At 37.2% G+C, this 20,408-nt stretch overlaps 1 protein-coding gene across 1 annotated transcript in view; it reads left to right on the forward strand.

Moving 5' to 3' along the window:
- Positions 1-9,863, forward strand: part of fl(2)d (Pre-mRNA-splicing regulator female-lethal(2)D) — a 125,070-nt gene extending 115,207 nt beyond the window's left edge. The window contains exon 4 of the mRNA XM_090380191.1: positions 8,627-9,863. Coding sequence (XP_090236317.1) covers positions 8,627-9,687 — 1,061 coding nt within the window. The 3' untranslated portion in view covers positions 9,688-9,863. The remainder of the gene's footprint in view (positions 1-8,626) is intronic.
- The last annotated feature ends 10,545 nt before the right edge of the window (positions 9,864-20,408 follow it).

The raw sequence follows: 20,408 nt of genomic DNA on the forward strand, positions 1-20,408 counted from the left end.
AACAACTACCAAATAAAATTTAAAATATATATATATATATATATATAATCTTGATCACGTCACCTCGCAAGTGCCCAGTCTCCAAATGCTGCAATTTGCAGAACTTAAGCCTTTCTTCATAAGCGCACCGCTTTGTTCCTCTCACCAATTGTGTTGCCCTTCTCTGTACTCGTTCTAGCAACTCTACATCCTTCCTGAAATGAGGCCTCCAGACCTGTATACAGTACTCAAGGTGTGGCCTGACCATTATTTTATACAAAGGGATAATCGCTTCCTTGTCTCTGCTACCAAAATTCCTGTATATCATTGACAAAACTCCATGACCTTCTCTGTCAGCCCATCTGCACTGCTAAAAGAACTTCATATCTGACTGCACAATTACCCCCAGGTCTTTTTCATTCTCCACCTCTCTGAGTTTAGTACCACAGTTGGTACGTATCTCTTGGGTACTGCTACCTATATGCAGTACTTTGCATTTGTCAATGTTAAACTTCAGTTGCCACTTCTCAGCTCATCTGCCTAACTTTTCTAGATCCTGTTGCAGTAGCATACTGTCTTTACTATCATTAACAACCCTGCCAAACTTTGTATCATCTGCAAACTTAGATGTTAAGCCTGATATACCTTCATCAATATCATTGATGAATACATAAAACAGCAATGAGCCCAACACCAAACTCTGGGGAATTCCACTAATAACATTTGTCCACGAAGAGCAGTGTCCATTAATTACCACTCTCTGTCATCTTCCACTAAACCATCTCTTTATCCATTGTAGCAACTTACCCTTAATGCCATACCACTCCAATTTGTACAGCAGTCTTCCATGTGCAACAGTATCAAAGGTTTTCCTGAAATCCAAGTACAGTCAGTCCTCATATAACACGATAGTTGTGTTCCTAGAAACCCTCATGCAATATAAACAACAGGCCCTATGGGAAAATTAGGGTTAGGTGCCGACAACGGAAGATTGGACACACATTTGTAACCAAAACATTACCAAACACAATAAATAATCGTAATAAAACACTTAACACAGTTGAAAAATGTAAAATTAATAATTTAATCATTTAAATTTAGATTCTTACCTTAAAAATAAATGAAGACAGCTTGAGGGAAAGGGTTTAAGTCGCGGAATTATGGGAAAAGTGGTGTCAGGTTGTCATCATTATCGGAACTGGGAGGTGGAGGAGATGCCGATGAGGACTTTGGACAAAATGTAGTCACGGCAGAACTACAGAGCTATTGCTCATTCTCTGTCTCTTTCTTGGGTGTTTTCATAAAAAGACATCGAGTTTGTTGTTTTGCAATCTTGCTTCTTTCTGCATTATAATCATTATCTTATAGCCATTGCATACTTTTCTCAAATGAATTTAAAACTGAAGATAACTCTGAAATAGAAATCTGTTTTATGGTGGCATTCAACTTCGTCGTCTTCCTCATCACCTGCCCTCCAGCAACAAGTTGTTGCAGTTCTTCAGTTGAAAGTTCTTCATGAGACTGGAGCAACTCTTCTAAATTCTCTTCTGATTCCTCAAAGCCAACCTGCTTTGCGAGGGCAACACAATGTGTTTTTAATTTAGGAATCTCGTTTACAGGATCAAATCCTTTAAAATCACAAATAAAATCTGGTAAAAGAGGCTGCCAAACACCATGTAAGCATTCTTTGGTCACTTCGTTCCAAGCCTCCACAATTATGTAAATTGCTTTCTTTATGTTGTGAATCACTTCCAGAAGTCTTTAACTGTTGGTGCATTTTCGTCCTCTGTTTCTGCTATCAACATGTGCGTCTTGTGTAATTGTGCTTTAAAGCAGCAATTACTCCTGGGTCAAGTTTTTACCACCCAACCCATTGTGTTAGGTGGTAAAAACAGGATTTTGTTGTTTGGTGACAGTTCAGCAAGGGTTGGAGGGTGACTAGGTGCATTGTCCAAAATAATTAAAATCTTAAAATCCAAATTTTTCTTTTTGCAGCAGCTTTGAAACACATCCTCAAACACATCTAGTAGAAGGTCAGTGAAGATCTGCCCCGTCATCCACCATCTTCTGCTGTTCCTAAAGTAAACACCCAGGGTAGTCCTTACGATCCCTTTTAACGCTCATGGATTGGCTGCACGATAACAACGGGTTTCTGTTTCACGTCGCCACTTGCATTTGCTTCTAACATAATCATCAATCTATCCTTAGCAGCCTTGAGGCCTGGAGCTCATGCTTCCTTTCTTGAGATATATGTTGATATATGTTTGTGATGGCATTTTTTTTTTTCGATACAGTCTGGTTTCATCAAAGTTGAAAATTTGGTCCAATGTTATAGCCCTCTTCCCCAATTAGTTTTTTCAGTATCGGCGGAAATGCCTTTGCTGCTGCTTCATCTGCACTCGCCGCTTCACCTGATAATTTCACATTATGGAAAGCATGACGTTTCTTGAAATTATTGAACCAGCCACTACTGACAGTAAAGGGAGGCACTTCTTGAGGGTTTCAGCTTTATTTCTGAGGTCTTCGAATATTGCCAATGCCTTTGCTTTTATGGTAAGCAAACTTGTTCCTGATCTCTTTGTTTGATCTTCTCTCCAAACAGATAAAAGACGTTCTATCTCTTACAATTCTTTGTGTCTTGATCTAATTGATTTTGTTACACTTTGTGTTGTTCCTGATATGAAAGTTGCTTTTATTTTTTCTGCTTCTTTCTAATTGTTCTCAGCATTCCTCATTTAGGCCTGTAGCATGCACAATATCACATGTTCTTTCATTCCGCTCAAAGTGTTTCACAATTGTCATATTTTTCTTCTATCGATATTGCTTTTCTTTTTTTATCTGAAGTATTTTCACCAGAATGCTTCCTTTTCACACTTTTTTCAAGTATTTTACTCATTTTTTTGAGAATAGAGCACAATTATAAAAAGAACAAAAATGAGGAGGCAAGCTCGATATACATAAACACACACAGCAAACAAGTAGTAACTGAATAAACGATGCAGTAAAGGTGGAAACACACTGTTCTCACATATTACATGCTTACATAATTACATGCGCATGAAAGACTACTGTACAGATTGGAGCAGAATGATATTAAGGGTAAGTTGCTACAATGGATAAAAGGATGGTTGAATGGTAGAAGACAGAGGGTGGTAATCAATGGGTTCTGCTCTTTGTGGACTAATGTTATTAGTGAAGTCCCACAGGGTTCAGTGTTGGGTCCACTCTTGTTTTGTATATTTATCAATGATATTGATGAAGGAATATCAGGCTTAGTGTCGAAGTTTGCAGATGATACAAAGGTTGGCACAGTTGCTGATGACAGTAATGACAGTGTGCTACTGCAACAGAATCTAGAAAATTTGGGCAGATGGGCTGAGAAGTGGCAACTGTAGTTTAACATTGACAAATGCAAATTACTGCATATGGGTAGAAGTAACCCCAGAGAAACGTACCAACTGGGTGGTACTACACTTAAGGTGGTAGAAAATGAAAAAGACCTTGAGCGTGTACAGAGAAGGGCAACAAGATTGGTGAGGGGAATGAAGGGATCCTCTTACCAAGAGAGGCTAAAGTTCTGCAAATTGCAGTGGCTGGAGACTAGGCACCTGCGAGGTGATCTGATTGAGGTGTATAAGGCCTTGAATGTGTTGAGCGTGCTGAATTCTGTTGGGATTCTTCCACTTGTTCAGATTACTAACTTAAGGGGGCATAAATTCAAATTGTGGAAAGACAGATGTAGAATAGATTTGCGGAAATTTTCCTTTAACCAGCGCTTAGTTAATTGCTTGAACAAATTTCCATCTGTCGTTGCGGAAGTTGATAGGTTAAATAAATTTAAAGCGGAACTGGACAAACATTTAGAGGGAATTGTTTTGTAATTTTTTTTTATTTATTTATTTATTTTTTTTTTTTTTGCCTGAAGCTGCATAAGCTCATACACTTGCTTTCTTGCATCACATGCCACTACTACTACGTTTTCCTAAAGCACATTTCTGGAGTTCACTACCATAAAACAATAAAAACAATTTGCAGTTGTTGGTTTATTGGGGTTCCTGCTAGTGGAGTCTGTTATAAACAGGTAATAAAAGTCAATCTAATTTCATTTGCGATACCGATATCTGGAATTCTGTGGGTTTTTGCGAAATGTTTCCCCTTCCACGAAATCATAAAAACAAATTTTCAGAATCTACTCTTCATTCCTACTGTGTTGTGTTGTGTTCAGTTGGGGGATTCTGTCAAATTCGTGTAGTGTAAACATGGGATATACGAGGACTGACTGTATATGATATCAAAATTATTTTCTGCATCCAGTTCCTTTGTAACCATATCATAATAACCAATCAAATTGGTCAGACAAGACCTCCCTTTAACAAATCCACGCTGTGTCTGAAATACAATTGCAGCCTTCTCTGGGTGATCCTATATCACATCTTTAACCAGTGATTCCATTATTTGTGTCACCCTTTGAACTCCCCCCCCCCCCTTTGTGAATTGGGGATACATTGGCACACGTCCAGTCCATGGGGACCTCCCCTGGCTCTAAGGATGCTCTCATAATTATGGCTAAGGGTTTGCTTACTTCCCTTGCTGCCTACTTCATTATAACTGGATAGATTCCATCTGCCCCAGGTGCCTTTTTTATGTTTAACTTCAACAATTTCTTCTCCATTTTGCTCTCAGTTATTACAAAATCACTTAGCTACCTGTTAGACTTTGATAAACTTCTAGCATTCCCCTCCTTGAATAACTCCTCATGTGTGAATGTAGATGTAAAATTCTCATTCAGTTTATCAGCTACTTGAACAGGATCATCAATAGTCAAACCATCTATGTTAAGTGGACCAATCTGATTCGTCCCCTTCTTTCTAGAGTTTACATAAGTAAAAAACTCTTTGCTGTTTTTCTTTGCATCCTTTGCCAAAGATTTCTCATAATCTGCCTTCACCTGCCTAACCTTCTTTGTGATTTGATTACAGACTAGCTTATATCTGCTGTAGGCTTCTTACATGCATCCCATGCATTTTTCTTCTCTGCCATGGGCTTCATTAATTCAACCGACATTCATTTAAGCCTGAACCTTAAACAGTATTGCTTAGTTGGAATGAAAAGCCTATTAGCCTCCAAGATTGTCCCTGAAGGCTTCACATTTAGAATTCAACGTTGGTAACATCATCAGTTGATCCCAGGGGTCTCAGACAGAATTTAAAAACTGTCTGAGACCCCTGTAGTCACCTTTATGAAAGCAAAAGCCCTTTCCTTTACCCTTGATGGTAGTTACATCTTTAAATAAATCCCACATCAGTACATTGTGATTACTGTCACCCAGTAGTTCCTTTATCTATTGTTCAAAGTTTAGACCTCAGTGGATGTCAGATGAACTGATGACATCAGTGACAGAAAAGAAAAATGCATGAGATTAGTATAAGTTAGCAGGGGACATGGAAACCTACAGTAACTACAAACTAGTCTGCAGTCATGTCACTAAGAGGTTTAGGCAAGCTAAGACAGATTATTAGAAGTCTAGCTAAGAAGGCAAAGAAAAGCAGCAAAGAATTCTTTTCTTATGTTAGCAATAGTAGGAAAGGGATGAACTATATTGGCCCACTAGATATGAATGGCATAGCTGTTGATGATCCTGTTCAGCTTGCTTGCATCTAATTTGTCATGTTTAGAAGTTTTTAGGGATGTGAACACCAGAAATACACTAAGTTATAGCTGGGAGCTAAATGAATTTGTTATAACTGAGAAAAAAGTGGAAGAGAAATTGCTGAGGCTAAAAGTAAATAAGGCACCCGGGCTGATGGAATCTATCCAATTATATTAAAAAAAATAGCAAAAGAGGTAAATAAATCTTTGGCCATAATTATGAGAGCATCCTTGGATTCGGGGTGGAGCAAAGTAAGTGATTACAGTCCTGTAAGCTTGATGTCTCTTCCAGTGAAAATAATGGAGTCTATGGTTAAATAAAGATACCATGGATGGCAAGAATGACCAATGAGAGTATCCTGCAGAGAATTGCTAAAACCTGTGAGTTGCTGAAAAACATAAAGAAAAGAAAAACAGCGTATCTCAGACACCTGATGCAAAACAACAAATATGGAATTCTGAGCCGACCGGGCTAGCCGGGTGGGTAAAGTACCTGCCTGGCAACCGAAAAGTCGTGGGTTTGAATCCTGCCTCAGGCTTGGATCAGAGTAGAAAATGCAAAAACCTTGGGAGGTGCAATATGGCCACAGAAGCCGATGCGCCAACAACTAACAAAAAAAAAAAAAAAAAAAATGTCGAATTCTGCATCTAATTATTAAGGAGAGAATGGAGAGAATAAAGCCTGGGAGAAGATCCTTATTGTGGCTAGATAACATCAAGAATTGAATGGGACTGAACACTGAGCAACTATTCATAGCTACCAGAGATAGAGACATTTGCTGTGATGGTCACCAACCTCCATTAGGAGATGGCATGGAGAAGAAGAAGAGTGGTTAAATATGTATTGTAGGACCATCTTAATGGGAACCTTAACAGAATTTCAGTAAAGCTTTTGATGCTGTTCCACATATAAGAGTGTTGTACAAATTGGAGCGGTGCGACATTATGGAGAAAGTAACCGTGATGGATAAAAAAAAGGATTGTTCAGTGGCAGAAGATAGAGTGGTTATATTTTATTACGTAATAGTCGTAATAAAATACGTTAAAAATACGTAAGTATTTTATTACGATTATTTATTGTGTTTGGTAATGTTTTCGTTACAATGTGTGTTCAATCTTGGGTGGTCAGTACCTAACCCCATTTTTCCCATAGGGCTTGTTGTTTATATTGCACGATTTTGCATTGCACGAGGGTTTCTAGGAACACAACTATCGTGCTAATCAACCCAAACTTGATTTTGAACAGGGTGAGAGTAGAAAAGTTGCTTCTTATCCAAATTTTGCCAAAGCTATTGGCTGTGACTTCTGTCCATCTCTGCTCCCACCTCTGTTACAGCCTGATGGTTCTTCTGCATCCTCAGCCAAAGAACAAGTTGACTTTCTGATATCTTACTTTTCTGCTAACTCTTGTATGAATGATCTTGATAAACCGGCTCCTACCTACTCAATACATCCTGCCCAATGACTCCCAGCAGAGGAATGTTAGAAGAATTCTGAACAGTCTTGATGGAATTTCTCTGCTTGTCTGAAACCTGTTCTCCTTAGCTTAGTCCTGTACTGTTGCACCTTTTTACAGTACCTTTTTCCACTTTCTTGTTCCACTGGCACTTTTCCTTCTGCTTGGAAATTTGCTTAATCTCCCGCTGGTTCCTAAAAATGATGATAAATTCCTCCCATCCAATGATCACCAATACAGGTTACATCAGTGCCAATTCACTGGTGGTATTTTGCTTATGTTGCTCATCTTTGGACAAATTTGATAAAAAAGTTGGATGAAACTCAAGCAGTTCCTGTTGCAATTTCTACGGCTTTTGTTTTGTTTCTTTTATAAGTTTCATTGATGAAAAAGGCCTGTTCACAGAGATAAGTACTTGCAAAATGGCAAATATATCATTGCACATATTTTTGGAAATTCAGAAGATTTTCAGCAGCTTCCAAACTTTCCCTTTAATATAATATTACATTTTAATTCATTAATTATTACATTCCATTTGCTTACTTGCTTCCAGTGTATCAGTTTTCTCTTCAGATATGTAAAAATAGATTAGTAAATAATGAGTCATTATTTTCCTCTGTTAAAAATTCACTAAAACAAAAATCAAATGCTCATTGAAAAATGTCTATTTTGCTTAGAAGAGTTAATACTCTGATTTCCAAATTGTGATTTAAGATGTTCGTAATGATCCAAATTTTCTTTCATTTAATTAAGAAAATAATCATAGCTTCATTTTAAATGATGAAATGTCACTTTTTATTGAGTTAGTAAATAATTTGTTATTGTACCTTGTATCACCTTGGTTTTCCATTTCAGCTTATAATAAACAAACTCGTCTTTCCTATCTTCATTGAATTCATTAAGAATTTGTTATTTTTGTTGACAGTTCATGTATAAAGAATTTATCTTTATTAACAGTTTGTGAATAATAAATTAAAAAAATAAAAAATTATCAATATGAATGCTATACCCCATTCAATTGGAATGAATCAGCTAGAAATTAATTAAATTTATGCAAGTAGAAAAAACATGAAATATAATTCAGAAGCTAAAAATGTATATGAATTGACATGAAAATGTCAGTTCATATGAAATTATTTATGAAGTGACTTAGAAGCTACTTTTGATAGTTTCATGAGTCTGATTAGGCCAGAAAATAAATTCTGCTGTCTGGTTTGTAATATATGGTACTGCTTCCACATTTGTTTATTTTCTGAAGAATGAAGTATCTCAATGAGATACTTATTTCTTGAAACAACTGTATACCAGTTTACAAAATAAAATATTGTACAATTTTAAAATAAATTCCATTTTTGTTTTGTTGGGTTTTACTCAAAAATTTAGAAATACCAAAACTTTTAAAGTTCAGGATATTTGTTGAGGTTTAACATTCATATAACTTGTATAATGACAAAGAGAGAGTGAGAGAGATTATGCATTTGTGAAGTTAGACTTGTGTAGTGCATGTTTTTATTAGTTAATATTTCCTTTCTTTTATTTTAGAATTGGATGAATTCCTTTTAGAGCTGGATGAAGATGTTGAAGGAATGCAAAATACAATATACTACTTACAACAGCAGGTAAGAGATGCAAAAGACCAAATTCATAAATTGCAACAAGAAAACCAAAAGTTAGCAAATCTGCTCAGAAACTCTCCTGCAAATCACCGCCTCCAGCTTGATGATAATACAGCAACCACTGATACTGAAGGAGAGCCTCCCTTTTCTCCAGCAGAATCCCAAGTTAAAGAAGCAGAATATGAACAGGCAGTGGTTAATGATATAAAAAATGACCAGAGTACAGTTGATGATCAGAAATCAAATGAAGCTACCAGTGCTTCATGGTCATCACCATTTGATGATAATCGGACAGAACAAAAAGATATTGTAGATAAGCCTAAACTGTGTGCTCTTGTCTCAGAGGTATATGAAGATAGCCAATCATCCATAGAGCCCTTACAAATCCAGGATGAAATACATTCAAGGGAGATTGAATGTGAGGAGGATATAACAGTTTCATCTTTGGGTGAAATACCAAATGCTGCATCTATTCATGTTGGTTTACAGCTAGAAGTTGATGAAAGTACACAGGAGAGCTTAGATGCTCCACTTAGGACCTCTAACAACTTGACTTTTGGTTTGCCTACCAAAGAGGAGCAAAAATTAGTAGAGGAAGATGTTTCACAACAGAAAGTTTCACCAACTCAGGAGAATCACAGTGAGGAACTGCAATGGCCTTCAGCAAATGGACAAAGTAAAAAGAGGACTAAACCTCAATCTCCAGAAGGAAGCACTACAGAGGAGGAACTAGGTGTTTCTCCTAGTCCAAAACGTAGCAAGCAGGATGAGGGTACAGTAGATGATGATCTGACAGATCCTGCACAAAGGACAGCATTAGAAATTAATACTGACACTGAAGTTCAAGTTGCCCAAACTCTTGCATGGTGGGCAGCTGCAAACAAGGAGAGGAAAGAATCACATATGAATTCCCAGGACAATTCAACTGATTCTGTAGGGAATGGTGAAGTTGCAATTAGTTGTACGTCTGATGATGAAAATACATAAAAAATTTAAAAGCAGCTATTTTAACATAGTGATAACTAAAACCACTATTTAAAATTTAAATGTAGTGGTTTTTCTGTATATATTTTATTTTAATTCACTTTTAAGTACAAACTGTATGAGCAGCAACTACAAAAAAAAGTAATTTTATATTTTCAGCAAGTCATACATAATCATTACACTCCACACATTCCTTTTGGATCATAAAATACATTGTAAGAAGATGAAACTACTATAAAATTGGCTTAAAATCATCTAAAAAAATAATATATATATATATATATAATATATATATATAAGCCAAGACAGTTCTTGATGAATCATAAAATCAAGGTGACAGACACTATGCTCCTTGATAAATTCATAAGAAACTGAAAAATGTTTCAGGTACCAAAGGAAGGTGCAGAGTAACTCATAAATGTTGAATGTTGTGTGATTAAACTGTATATTAAAAAATAAATAAATAAAATATTTGCTGTACTGCCACATTATATAATATTAATGATTTGTCTGTGTCATTGTTTTGATTTTTTTTTTTTTTTTTCCAGAAATAAAATGACCAGAATTAAAGTGCTAATACTGTTTCAGAGAATTTCTTGATGTTGTAGTTTTTATATATATTTCTTGAATAATTTAGATGCATATCTCAGGGTCAAATAATTTTAAACACAAAATTAGCTCCCGTGTAGCTCCATAAAATGGCCCAATATTTGATGATGTTCACTGTAAATAAAATTGAAAAAATCTTATACTTAATTAAGCCAGACATTCTTTGAATTCTCACTAATTGTCATATTATTGTAATGTTACCATTAATATAAAAAAACAAAAATGCACTACCTCGAAAAAGTATATATATATATTTATTTTTCTTATGCAGAAAAGCAGTTCTTAATTAGAGTGTTTATTATATGAACATTGCCAAAAGCATAGTTCTAGAAAAATCTGTTAATTGCTTGGTTTCTGTTGCCAAAAAAAAAAAAAAAAAAAAAAAAAAAAAAGTGAGATATTTGAATTTGCTAAAACAAGAACAAAAAGTATATCATAAAATGTATCGTGTAAAAATAAGTGTTATTTATAGAACTACAAGGTAAGAACAAAAAGTTCTGGGAATGAATTTCTTTAAAATGTATGAATATTGAATAAGAAAAAAACTGATCAAAGGTAAATTTTCACACCATATATACTGCTACCATTTATTATTATTATTGCTCTTATATTATTTCTCTCTGATTGGGGGTTCCACCTCGCAACGGGTATTGCTACCAAGTACACAGGGTGGTTGTTGTTATGTCCGGTGTTACTGTTGTTCAAGGAACTCTCTGACTATCCTACAGGTGTTCAGGATTGCGACTTTCTGGAGTTCCTTGTAGGTGTTCACTGGGAGACCTGTTGCTGCTAGGCTGTTATGTAGGGTCTTTGGCACCATACCTGTGGTTGACACGATGATCGGGATGGTCGTTACTTGTTGCATATGCTACATCTCTTTGATCTCCTGTCTTAGGTTCATGTACTTCCTGATTTTTTCCCCATGGGTTTTCTGCAGGTTGCCAGTTGGGTACTGCTATATCAATCAGATAGGTAGCCTTTTCCTTCTTGTCCACAAGTGTTATGTCTGGTCTGTTGTGTGGGGTTGGGGTCTCTAGTACTGCCTGGGATTCTTACTTGTAGTACGGTACACTTTCTTCGATTAACTAGTATTTCCTTGCTAGCTTATTATCCTGGCTACCTGGTCATGTCTATGAGTGTACTCAGTCTGGGTGATCACCTTGCATCCCACGGTGATGTGTTGGATCATTTCTGAGGCCAGGTGGCATCGTCGACATGTGTCATCAAACACTTCAGGCTCCTTGACGATGTATTTTCTGTAGTTCCTGGTCTTGGATGGCGAGCATGAATCCTTCAGTCTCGGGGAAGAGCGTCCTGCTCGTGAGCCATGCATTGGAAGCAGTTTTATCTACCTGATCTTGGTGGAGATCATTGTAGTGTCTGCCATGGAGTGTCTTCTCTGCCCATCTTTCTAGCTTCGTTTTACCTCCTGGTTTGAGTGGGGTATACCGCTTGTCTATCTTCCTTATGGTCTGGTGGAGTGCTGCTGTGTGTTTCTGGAAGTAATCCTTCAGGTTAACTATCGCTGTCTTCTGTTGCTCAGTGAGATCTATCAGGCCTCTTCTCCTCCTTCCCGGGCAATTGTCATTCTCTCCACGGCAGATTTTAGGTGGTGTTGGTGGCTCTTGGTCATCATTGTCCTTGTCTTTCTCATGATATCCTCCATCTCAGGGTTAGTCCAATCTATGACCCTGAAGGAGTATGCGAACACTGGGACTGCATAGGTGTTTATGGCTTTAACTGTGTTCCCTCCATTCAGCTTTGCTTTCAGCAGGCTTCCGAGTCTCTGATGGTATTTTTCAGTTAGGTAGGCCTTAATTTCCTTGTGCTGTACCTGCTGAGCCTGCATCATCCCCAAGTATTTGTAGGCTTCTCCCTCTGCCATGGCTTTGATGTCTTTACCAGTCTGCAGCTGGTAGTTTTGGTTGACTAATTTTCCCTGGTGCAATCCATGGGCCTTGCATTTATCTAGACCAAATTCCATCTTAATATCATTGCTGAATTCTTCGGTGATCTGGAGTAGTTGCTTTCTCGGTTCCCGCTAGAGCTTGATGTCATCCGTGTACATTAGATGGGTGAGGATGTACAGGTTATATCTGTACTTGCTACTGTTGAGCAGGTGGATAGCGGGTTAAGTGCTAGACAGAACCACAATGGGCTCAGGGCATCTCCCTGAAAGATTCCTCTCCTGATGGGGATTGGCCTAGTTGTGATGTTTTCGACCTTAATGTGGTGGTACTCCATTTCGCCTAGGAAGTTTGTCACTATCAGATTGACTTCGTAGATATTCAGCACCTCTGTCGGCCAGCTATGAGGCACGGAGTCGAAGGCCTTGCAGTAATCGGTGTAGGCTGTGTACGTGTTGTGGCACTTCTCTTATTATTATTATTATTTAAATTTATGTCCCTTATTGTGTATGTATGTCATCTGAAAGAAGAAAGATATTACTGCCATTTAATTTACTTACCCTTTAACATTTCAATTATTAATCATCAATTAATCACCATGCAGATGCCTAGTTTCCAGACATTGTAGTTTTACAGAACCCATTCTTTCTTGGTAAGAATATCCTTTTGTGCCCCCAAACTAATCTTGTTGCTCTTCTCTACACCCTTTCCAACAGATCTGCATCCTTCATAAAATGACGTGTACAAGGAGTCTGTTGTGACTAAGACAATCTACTTATCCATTTAACGCTTGAGAGATACAGACAGACTTGATCTGTGAGGCTAAGAAAAATTGTAAATTACTCTGTTTAAAGTGCCCCTGCTCAACACAATAATAATTTCTGAATGCCATTCCAAGCACTCTTTTTCTGCCTTACACCATCCTCCTTATTAATTTATTTTTTTTTTCCAAAACATTAAAGGGACTATGATCTTCGATTTAATGAAGCAGAAACTATGGTAGCTACAACACCACATGCAGTCAAGAAACTTTCAAAAAAATACATGCCATTTTTAGCATTAGTAGTGGCAAATGATGCAAGAAAGCAAGCATATATAGCAACAGTGGGGGTACCTTCCGTTTCATCTACAGGTAGTTCTCGACTTTACGAGTTAATTCGTTCCTAGCGCGTGCTCATAAAGCGGGAATTTATTTCCCATAGGCATAAGGTTAAAAATACGGGTTACGTTCTCAACAATGAAATTAGTTAGCTAATTAGTTTGTTTAAAAAATGATTGATTTATCGAAAGAAATGAAAATGTAGCCTGTAAAATCAAGCAAATTATAATAATAGAGAAATTATTTACAACTTACAAACGTTAAAGAATGTTTATTCTTCATCATCATCGACTAAATGCACATTCGTTGATCACTCATTATTGGCTCAGCACGCATTGGTTTGTTGCACAAGGAGTGGTCTTGGCGCATTATAGCCTTAGTTGCTAATGCGCCAATAAAATCCCAAACAAACAATCTTCAGAAATGTTTCAAGAGGCATTTGTTTCCAAGTTAATCTTCTCTTTTAATTATAAATTTCACGATTGCATGCATAAGCATTTTTTAACAGCAAACAGCACACACAAATTGCAACTAACACAATTCGTGTGGAATAACAAGTTTCGAGGCTTACAAAAAAAAAAAGGAATGAAGAGAAGATTCTGAAAATTTATTTATATTTTTTATACGATTGAAGATTTCAGTAAAGGGGAAACACATTTCACCATAATAACATAAAAAAAACCACACAGTTCCATCTATTGGTATTTTCACAAATGCAAGAAGATCGAGTTTATATCCGTTTATAAATGCTTACAGTAACAGAAAAGCCCAATAACCCAGAAAGTGCAAATTATTTTTATTGTTATATGGTCATGACCTCCAGAAATGTGCTTTAGAAAAATATCACAAAAGCGTTTAAAGTTGATTCTTATAACGGAACATATGATAACGATGAAAGTGTAGTGCATTTTAATGATTTGAATTGGTAACTAATACAATTTACAAACCTGCTCATGATCTTTTATATGGCCTTAATGTCATGCTCGTGACTTAAAAATAACATATTAGAGAGATAAATAGCTTAGTTATACAGCGAAAATTTGAACTTCCGAGATCTTGAAACGAATTACCAAAAAAACAGTGTATTATTGGGTTCACGTTACAATATTTTAACAATACGATGGTGTCTCTGGAACTGATTAATATAGTAAAGTGGGGTACACTATTGTATAGCTATGCACGTGATTTGGAATGCAGTATTTATGAATGTTTAACATTAATTTTTTTGCAATGAATGTTCATATTTTCAATTTTGTTGATACTTGATACTGGGGGGGGGGGAATTCGTAAAGTGAGAACTACCTGTATTTATTCCCTACAGTAGGTTATCTAGTTCTTCCTTGAATTTATTTAAACTGTCAATGTCCAAAACAACAGTTGGAAGTTTGTTCCAACAATCAACCACCCATTGCCAGAAGCAAACTTTGGTACATCTATTCTGCAACCATCCCTGCTCAGTTTGAATCTATGCCCCCCCCCCATGTGTGTGGTCTGAGCAAGAAGAAGAATACCATCAGCATTGAGCTTGCTCAGTCCATTCATAGCCTTAAACACCTCAATTAGATCATCTTGCAGCTGCCTAATCTCCAGACACTGCAGTCTGCAGAACTCCAAGTATATAATATGAAAATTATTTTTTGCCTCCAGTTCCTTTGTGACCACATCCAGTTGATCAAAAAAGACTTCCCCTTAACAAGCCCATGCTGTGTCTGAAGTACAATTGCAGCCTTGTCTAGATGATTCTGCATTCCTTTGTTTACCAGTGACTCCATTATTTTTCCTGGAACCAAAGTTAATCTAATTGCTCATGTCGCCCTTTATGAAGTGGGGATACATTTGTACATCTCCGGTCTACAGGACCACCGCTGAATCCAAGGATGCTCTCATAATTATAACTGAACGTTTGCTTACATCCTTTGCTTCCTCTTTTAATATAACTTTATAGATCCCGTCTACCCCAGGTGCCTTCCTTATGTTTAACTTCAACAATTTCTCCTCCACTTTGCTCTCAGTTATTACAAAATCACTTAGCTACCTGTTAGAGTTTGATAAACTTCTGACATTCCCCTCCTTGAATAATTCCTCATGTGTGAATGCAGATGCAAATACTTGTTCAGTTTGTCAGCAACCTGAGCAAGATCAACAGTCAAACCATCAATATCAATTGGGCCAATCTGACTCATTGCCTTCCTTCTCGTGTAATCTGCCTTCAGTTGTCTGACCTCCTTTGTGACTTGATATACTAGTTTATATTTACCATAAGCTTCTGTGTCACCCAATAATTTATATGCATCCTATGCACTTTTCTTCTCTGCCATGAGTCTCATCAATTCCTCTGACATCCGTTTAGACCTATACCTGATGAGTATTTCTTAGTTCTTATGAAGAGCCTAGTAGCTTCTATGATTAATTTCTTGAACACTTCCCATTTAGAATTTGCTGATGGTAACATCAGCAGTTGGTCCAACTGTATGAAATTTAAAAATCTGGCTGAGACCACTGTAGTCACCGTTAAAAAGGAAAAACCCCTTCCTTTACTCTTGATGGTAGTTACGCCTCTGAGTAAATCCCTACTCAGTACACTGTGATCACTGCCACCTAGTGGTTCTTTTATCTGAAGATTCTTAGTTTTTTTTTTTTTTTTTTTTTTCCCCACCAATTGGGATTACACATCTCTACCACTTAAATACAATTGCATTTTAGTGGTAGAGATCTGTAAATTGCCATGATCATCATTTTGAAAAGTTATTTGTGTAATTATCTGTAAGTATTATATAGTAAACTTTAAAATCTGGCACCCACAGAGGTTGTTGTTATTTGGTTTTTAGGAGCATTAGCAACTAAGGCCATATTGCTCCGGGAATATGAGGTCGTCATTCCCTGACCTTTCCACATCCTCTGTATTTGGTGGTCACAGGCTTGAACCCCGGTCTAATCAAGAAGCGTGTGCTACGCACTGCTGCTCCTGCCCACCTGGCTGCCACAGAGGTTGAGAGATGCAGGAGTTTAGAGAGGTATACCCTGGTGATTGAGCAGTTTTTGAGAAGCACATTTATAATGACTAAAAGGTAGTGCCATTGGTTAAAAATGTAAATAACAGTTCAATTTGTTAAACATAAGTAACAGTGTTAAGCAAATATTATATATTGTAATGTCAATTTTAAATGCGTGCCTAATGCAGTTTGGGCCTAAATGGATGTCAGATGAATTAATGAGGCTTGTGGCAGAGAAGAAAAATGTATGGGATGCATATAAATTATGAGGTGACACAGATGCCTGTGGCAGACATAAGCTAGTATGTAATCAAGTCACAAAGGAGGTTAGGCAGGTGAAGGCAGATTACGAGAAATATTTGGCAAAGGATGCAAAGAGTTCTTTACTTATGTGAACTCTAGAAGAAGAGGGATGAATCAGATTGGTCCACTTTACACAGGTGGGTTGACTATTGATGATCTTGCTCAGGTAACTGATAAACTGAATGAGTATTTTGCATCTACATTCACACGTGAGGAGTTATTCAAGGAAGGGAATGCCAGAAGTTTATCAAACTTTAACAGGGAGCTAAGTGGTTTTGTAATAATAGAGCAAAGTGTAGGATAAAATGTTGAATTCAAACATAATGAGGGCACCTGGGGTGGAGGGGATCCATCCAATTATATTAAAAGAGGCAGCAAAGGAAGTAAGCAAGCCCTTGCCATAATTATGAGAGCTTTCTTGGATAAAGGGTTGGTTGAGTGCAAGATGATAGAGAGTAGTAGTCAAAGGAAACTGCTCTTCATGGAAGAAAGTTATTAGTGGAGTTCCCCAGAATTCGGTGCTGGGCCCATTTTTGTTTTGTGTATTCATCAATGATATTGATGAAGGTAATCAGGCTTAATGCCCAAGTTTGCAGATGATACAAAGGTTGACAGGGTTGTTAACGACAGTAAACACAGTATGCTAAAATCCAACTGGATCTGGATAAGTTGGGCAAATGGGCTGAGACGTTGCAACTGAACTTTAACATTGACAAATGCAAAGTACTGCATATGTAGGTAGCAATAACCCAAGAGAAATGTACCAACTGTGTGGTACCACACTCAGGGAAGTGAAAAGTGAAAAAGACCTGGGATAATTGAGCAGTCAGATATGAAGGTCACTGAGCAGTGCAGGTGGGCTGCCAGGGCAGGTAATGGAGTCTTGTCAGTTATATATAGGAATTTTGCTAGCAGGGATGATTATTCCATTATACAAGGCAGTGGTCAGGTACCTTGAGTACTGTGTACAGGTGTGGAGGCCACATTTTAGGAAGGATGTAGATTTGCTAGAACGAGTACAAAGAAGGGCAACAAATTGGTGAGGGGAACAAAGGGATACTCTTACCAAGAAATGCTTCAGTTCTGCAAATTGCAATGCCTGGAGAGTAGGCACGTGTGAGGTTGTTATGTTGTTATTTGGTTTTTAGGAGCATTAGCAACTAAGGCCATATTGCTCTGGGGATATGCAGTGGTCATTCCCTGACCTTTCCGCATCCTCCGTATTTTGTGGGCACGGGCTCGAACTCCGGTCTAATCAAGAAGCATGTGCTACGCACTACTGCTCCTGCCCACCTGCTACGAGGCACCCCACATGTGAGGTGATCTGATTGAGGTGTATAAGGCCTTGAATGGTTTGAGCAAGCTGAATGCTGATGAGATTAAGAACCTGAGGGGGGCATAGATTCAAATTGAGGAAAGACAGTTGTAGAATAGATATGTGGAAATTTGCCTTTATCCAGCAGGTAGTTGATTGGTGGAACAGACTTCCACTTCCACCTTTTATTGTAGAAGTTGATAGCCTAAATAAATTTAAGGCTGAGGAAGACAGGCATTTGGAACGAATGGAAGGGTGAAATGTGGGAGGGTGTGTTTTTTTTTTTTTTTTTTGTCTGATGTTGCATAAGTTTGCTTTCTTGCATTATATGCCAATGCTAATCAGATAGGATATCAGTGGATATTTGGGGGAGGGAATACATTTGCACTGGAGAATTAAAAAATACTGTTCTTAAGGAATAATTAAAGCAAGGTATAATGCAATTTTTATTGATTTACAAGAATTTTGAGAGAAACTCAAATTCTTGCACATGAAACAATCATCACTAATTTCATTTTGTCACCATTATAAGTTTTAACACATTGGCAAGCTGTGTGATCAGTTATAATGGCAGCAGAAACCTTTATTGTGCAGAATTAAAACCATTTATTGCATCACCTGTTCACTGTTTATGGCAGCGATTAATGAAGGATACATTTTTAAAACTGTTCTAACACTGGGAATTCTCTCTCTCTCAGCTATCCTAAAATGACATCAGACTGGTCACTGGCTCATACAAGTGCTGTGTTGTGACCAGATAAATATCTCTAATTTGCAAGAGCAGTTTGCACTCAGAAAGTTTATTAAACAGGTGATGGCACTAAAAGGGAAATATATCACCCTTTTTAGCATGGATTCTTAAAGACAAATGCAATCATTGATACAGGTTCTGGTTTGTAATATCTACCAGATTTTAAAGAATTTTGGAATGTAGAGTGCTGGATATTACAGTTTCTTGTATTTGTTTAAGTAAAAATTCGATCCTGGAACTTTTCATCCTGCCTTGTGCATTTCTTTTAAATACTTATTTTTAATGATTTAGAAATTTCATGTTTTGTTTGAGTTTGTAATTTGTTTCCTGCTAATAGATATATCTGTGTTAATCCTTTAAAACACAAAATAATGAAAAAAATTCAGTACTAGAATGATTAGTCTAGAATATGTAATAGTTTTAATATCTTTTTAAATAAACAGCACTAATTAAGAAAACTTTGTTAATTACAGTTTAAAGTTTTTAAGAGATGGGCTGTTAATAGCTTCTACTTCTCTGCAGTGCTTTATAACTCTAAATTCATTATTGGATCGTGTGAACAATTAAAATTAACTTGTCCAAGGCTAACTATATTAAACATATTCGTAGTGTATTTATTATTAAAAGTAATGCAACTTAATGGTAACAAGCTTCTTTTTTTTAATACTTTACTGTTTAAAACAAAAGAAAAAAAAATTCCATAATATGTATTTGGTTGAATTATCATATTTTAACTGAAAACTTTCAAAGAATGTTTCATGTGATCAACAGATGATTCGTTATTGTTATTTTATTGTGTTAGAAGGATAGAGTTTCCTTACCCCATTCAAGCACACGCCAAACTTTTCACCATAACAGTCTTCTGAATCACTTAATTTAGAACATTTTGTGTTGTTGTTGCTTTCTGAACATGATTTAAACATGTAGTCTTTAATAATGGAAATCTTCATCGATAAAAAATTGAGGAGTCTTATTAAGGTCATCTACTTTTACCTAGAGGATGCATTAGCATTAGTAGGGGCATTTGATGCAAGAAAGCAAGCTTATGCAGCATCAGCCAAAAAAAAAAAAAAAAACCCCACTTCCACCTCACCCCTCTGTTCGTTCCAAATACCTGTCCAGCTGAGCCTTAAACTTATTTAGGCTATCAACCTCCACCACAAGGGATGGAAGTCTGTTCCACCAACCAACCACCCGCTGGCTAAAGGCAAATTTCCTCGCGTCTATCCTACATCTGTCTTTCCTCAATTTGAATTTATGCCCTCTCAGGTGATTTTTCTGAGTTAGAGGAAGAATCCCATCAGCATTGAGCATGCTTAAACCATTCAAGGCTTTATACACCTCTATCAGATCACCTCGCTGGTGCCTAGTCTCCAGACACTGTAATTTGCAAAACTTAAGCCTTTCTTCGTAAGAGCACCCCTTTGTTCCATTCACTAATCTTGTTTCCCTTCTCTGTACTCGTTCCAGCAGCTCTACATCCTTCTTGAAATGAGGCCTCCAGACCTGTATACAGTACTCTAGGTGTGGCCTGACCATTGCCTTATACAATGGAATAATCACCTCCTTATCCCTGCTGGAAAAATTCCTGTATATCATTGACAATACTCCATGAGCCACTCTTGCAGCCCGTCTGCACAGCGCAGAGAACTTCATATCTGCCTGCACAACCACCCCCAAGTCCCTTTCATTCTCTACCACTGTCAGTGTAGTACCACAGAGTTGATACATTGCTCTGGGGTTGCTG

Source organism: Mastigoproctus giganteus, chromosome 8, assembly GCF_048544385.1.
Source record: "Mastigoproctus giganteus isolate SK-2022 chromosome 8, ASM4854438v1, whole genome shotgun sequence".
Taxonomy (NCBI): domain Eukaryota; kingdom Metazoa; phylum Arthropoda; class Arachnida; order Uropygi; family Thelyphonidae; genus Mastigoproctus; species Mastigoproctus giganteus.